Genomic DNA, 3259 nt, shown 5'->3' with positions numbered 1-3259 from the left:
CGCGCCTAGCGGGCCGGCCAGGCGTGGCTCCGGCCACTATCCCGGAATGAATCGAGCATGCTCACCCTGCCCGACAAGACCTTGCGACGCTGCCGCGCCGTGGTTCCTCGTCCCTCATTTAACCATCACCCCGGGATGCGCCCGTGGCAAAGCACGACAAGACGGCCCGTCAGATCAGGTGAACCATAGCCTCAGCGTTATGGCCTTAGGTTGAGAGGGTAGAGAGTTTTCCCTAGTTAGAGGATCACGATCCTGAGAGTATCCCTAGTTAGGCACCTCCTCTCCTCCCTTGTACTTTAATTCTCCACGGTTTATGCGTAGGGAGAGTTGCGGGGCTGAACCTGAAAAGGGAATTCCTCCGAGTCGTAGTCAGGGGTATTTCTCTCTAGAGGGGGAGGCCTAAGCCCGAGGGGGCTGACCGCCGGTATGCCTGGTAGTATGCGCCTGCTATGCGGGTTTTATGCGGGTGGTATGCGGGTGGTATGCGGGTTTTATGCGGGTGGTATGCGGGTGGTATGCGGGTCACGGTGGTATGCGCCGCCGCCTGCTATGCCGGTGGTATGCGTGGCCCGGCAAGGCCCTCGTCGATCGGCGGTTGCTCCGCGCTCACTCAAGGACTATTTCCTTACTCTTCCTCAATTTACCCTCAAGTTCTAGATACCTCAACCTACCCTCAAGGTCTACCTTCCTCCTTACAGGACCATAGGCTCAGCCTACTGCGTGGCTGGTAGCAAAGTTCCAGTGAAGTGTTTGGGAGCACAAAATGTAAGTGTTTAGGGGGGAGAGGCAAATGTTGGCAAGTGTTTCAACGGCCAAAAAAAGGCGAAATTACATGTGAAAAAAGAAAAGGAGCGAACCAGCAACTGTTCCGTCGAGCTGACGAGAGTGTCTACGAGTGTATCGTGAACTCGAATCAGTGTTTGTAACACTTAGTTACAGCTTTGCTACCAGCCCCGGCCTACTGGGCCTACTGCCACCCTCAACCACTCGACTCGCGCATTTTAGCAGCTGAGTCCCTCGAGTAAACCTCGAGTGTGGTCGAGTGTTCTTTCCACCGTTTATGGTAAAAGAACAACAAGTCGAGCAGGACTGACATTTCAATTGATAGGCGGACCCCTCAGACCAGAGAAAAACATTACGTATTTCTACCGTTAACCGAAATCGAAGTAGCCCAGACTCGGGGTGCGAGTGTTATAGGATACGGGGGATACCGCCGGGGGTATCTCTGTGACCTTCCCCACTGAGGAGGCTCTCCTCCTTTCTCTTTCCTTTCCTATCCCAAAGTACTGAGATCCTCCCTCCCTGGCGCTAACGCCAGTAGGTCAGTCCACGTAACTCTCGCAGCTGCCCCTGCGAGGCCCAGTCTTACTCTGGAACACAGGTTCTTTTACAGCCAGATCTTCTGGATATGCCGGACTGAAGCCATTGCGCATCATAAAGGGGCTAATAGTCGTTCCGGGGATCATGATACACACTGGCATTTTGTTGTAACTGAATACAATGTACGGTAGGACTTCGTCCCAATTATCGTGGATCGCGCTGCTTTCTATCCTCGATCGCTGGAGTTAAGTGCGTAAGAAAGAAAAGGAGAAAAAAAAAGTTCCGACTCGACGTATGATATACACTAGTGGTATATGCGTTGGGCAATTATAATCACTACGGCTCATTTCCTATATATATAAGAAAGATACAGATAAGATACCTACAACGACGCTACCAACCGACGATGGCGGGCCGGAAGGTGGCCATCTCCAACTGCGCGCGGGCGCTGAACGACAATGAGATCTACATCATCCAGATCTTCGACAACGCGCCGTCGGGCCTCCTCGTCAAGGCCTACCTGCAGGCCAAGTCGCTCGAGTACTTTATGCCCATCACCGAGGGCGAGCTCGAGAAGGCGGCGCTGAACCGGGGCGAGGCCGCGCTGACGCGCCTCGCCGAATCCATCGACCTCGTCGAGAAGGGCGGCGCCATCTTCCTCGAGTCGTCCATCCCGGGAATCGCCAAGCCCAAGGTCGTCCCGAGCGGCGCGCGCCGGCGCGCGACGAGCGCGGCGCGCGCGCGCGGACGCCGCCGCCGCACCCCGCAGGCGACGGCGTGCGCCAGTTCATCGGCCGCACGCGCGCGGGCGACGGGACGCTGCCGGCCTTCCTGGCCAAGGCCCTCGCCGAGCTGTGCCGGGACAAGCCCGCGGGCCTCGAAGCGGTCAAGCGGCTCGGCGAGTGGATGCTCGAGCACAACCCGAACCAGCCCGCGGTCGACGAGCCGGAGGACGGGCCGGAGGCCGCCGTCGCGGCGGCCGCGGCGTGAGCTCGGGGGCGGGGGGTGTCCGGGCGTCGGGTCGGGCCGCGCGACGCGAGACCTTTGAATTTTTTTTACTTTAGTAAGGAGCGGCGAATAAAACAGATGGGTTTTGTGTGCAATGGCCGCCTGGCAGATTATTAGCCGCCTTGGAAGTTATTGCCGCTCCCTTTCGGGGGGGAGTGTCGGTAGGGGATGAGTCCAGCCCCCACGTCATGCTCCGAGGGACACGCATGCCAGTTAGCCGCGGCGCAGGGAGGAATTGAAGGGAGGGAGAACAGCGAAGGGACATATAGAAAATAGTTATATTATGGAAAAATTAAAGTGAGTCGGACATTCCAGCGATTTCATTGGTCGAGGACAGAAGATAACACGTATTCTTTGTCCGACGCCACACGCTGCGGTACCGTGACCTGGAGGTGTTTTTGTGAATGGGTGGCCTCGGGACGCCGCCAGGTGCCCTTCATCGCAATTTTGAAGAAAATGGTGCGTCTCGGACAAAAGATCGCTACTCTGGTTTTCATAGCTTGACTATTTTCTATATGAGGCGTAGGGAGAGCCACGGGAGCATGCCACAGCAGGGAGGGCCGGCGAGGGCGTGGTTTCCGGTGTCCTAGCCCCTCCAAGGGGGCGGCGCCGCCGCGGCCCCTCCAGAACTACGTAGTATAACACCGCCCCTGCATGTGCACACAGGCCGCAGCCCGGCCGTCCATCATGGCGCCCGAGCGCCGCGGCCGCCGCGCGGTGCTCGACGACGCGGGCCTCGTCGTCGAGGACGAGCGCCGCGACGGACCGGCGCAGGGGCGCGCCCGGCGGCGCGGCCGCGGCCGGGGCCGCGGCGGCGGCGGCGCCGGCCGGCGCCGGGGCCGCGGCGCCCGCGAGCCAGCCGAGCGCGCCGAAGCGCGCGACGCGCGGCCGCCGGCGGCACCGCCGCGCGGCGTCGCGGAAGCGGACGCGC

At 59.7% G+C, this 3259-nt stretch overlaps 2 protein-coding genes across 2 annotated transcripts in view; one reads left to right on the top strand and one right to left on the bottom strand.

The window, feature by feature from the left end:
* Positions 1 to 1726: 1726 nt before the first annotated feature.
* Positions 1727 to 2310, top strand: AURANDRAFT_68087 (hypothetical protein; the record flags this gene model as incomplete). Its single annotated transcript, XM_009043716.1, has 2 exons — positions 1727 to 2014; positions 2107 to 2310. The coding sequence occupies 2 exons, from the start codon at positions 1727 to 1729 to the stop codon at positions 2308 to 2310; spliced, it is 492 nt and encodes a 163-aa protein (XP_009041964.1).
* Positions 2311 to 2648: 338 nt separating this feature from the next.
* Positions 2649 to 3259, bottom strand: part of AURANDRAFT_68086 (hypothetical protein) — a gene marked incomplete at both ends in the record, with an annotated part of 1319 nt that continues 708 nt past the window's right edge. The window contains one exon of the mRNA XM_009043701.1: positions 2649 to 2714. Within this exon, the coding sequence (XP_009041949.1) occupies positions 2649 to 2714 (66 nt within the window). The remainder of the gene's footprint in view (positions 2715 to 3259) is intronic.

This window comes from Aureococcus anophagefferens (genome assembly GCF_000186865.1).
Source record: "Aureococcus anophagefferens unplaced genomic scaffold AURANscaffold_63, whole genome shotgun sequence".
Classification (NCBI taxonomy): Eukaryota; class Pelagophyceae; order Pelagomonadales; family Pelagomonadaceae; genus Aureococcus; species Aureococcus anophagefferens.
The sequence above is the reverse complement of the archived record's forward strand: the minus strand, read 5'-3'. Positions and strand labels throughout refer to the sequence as shown.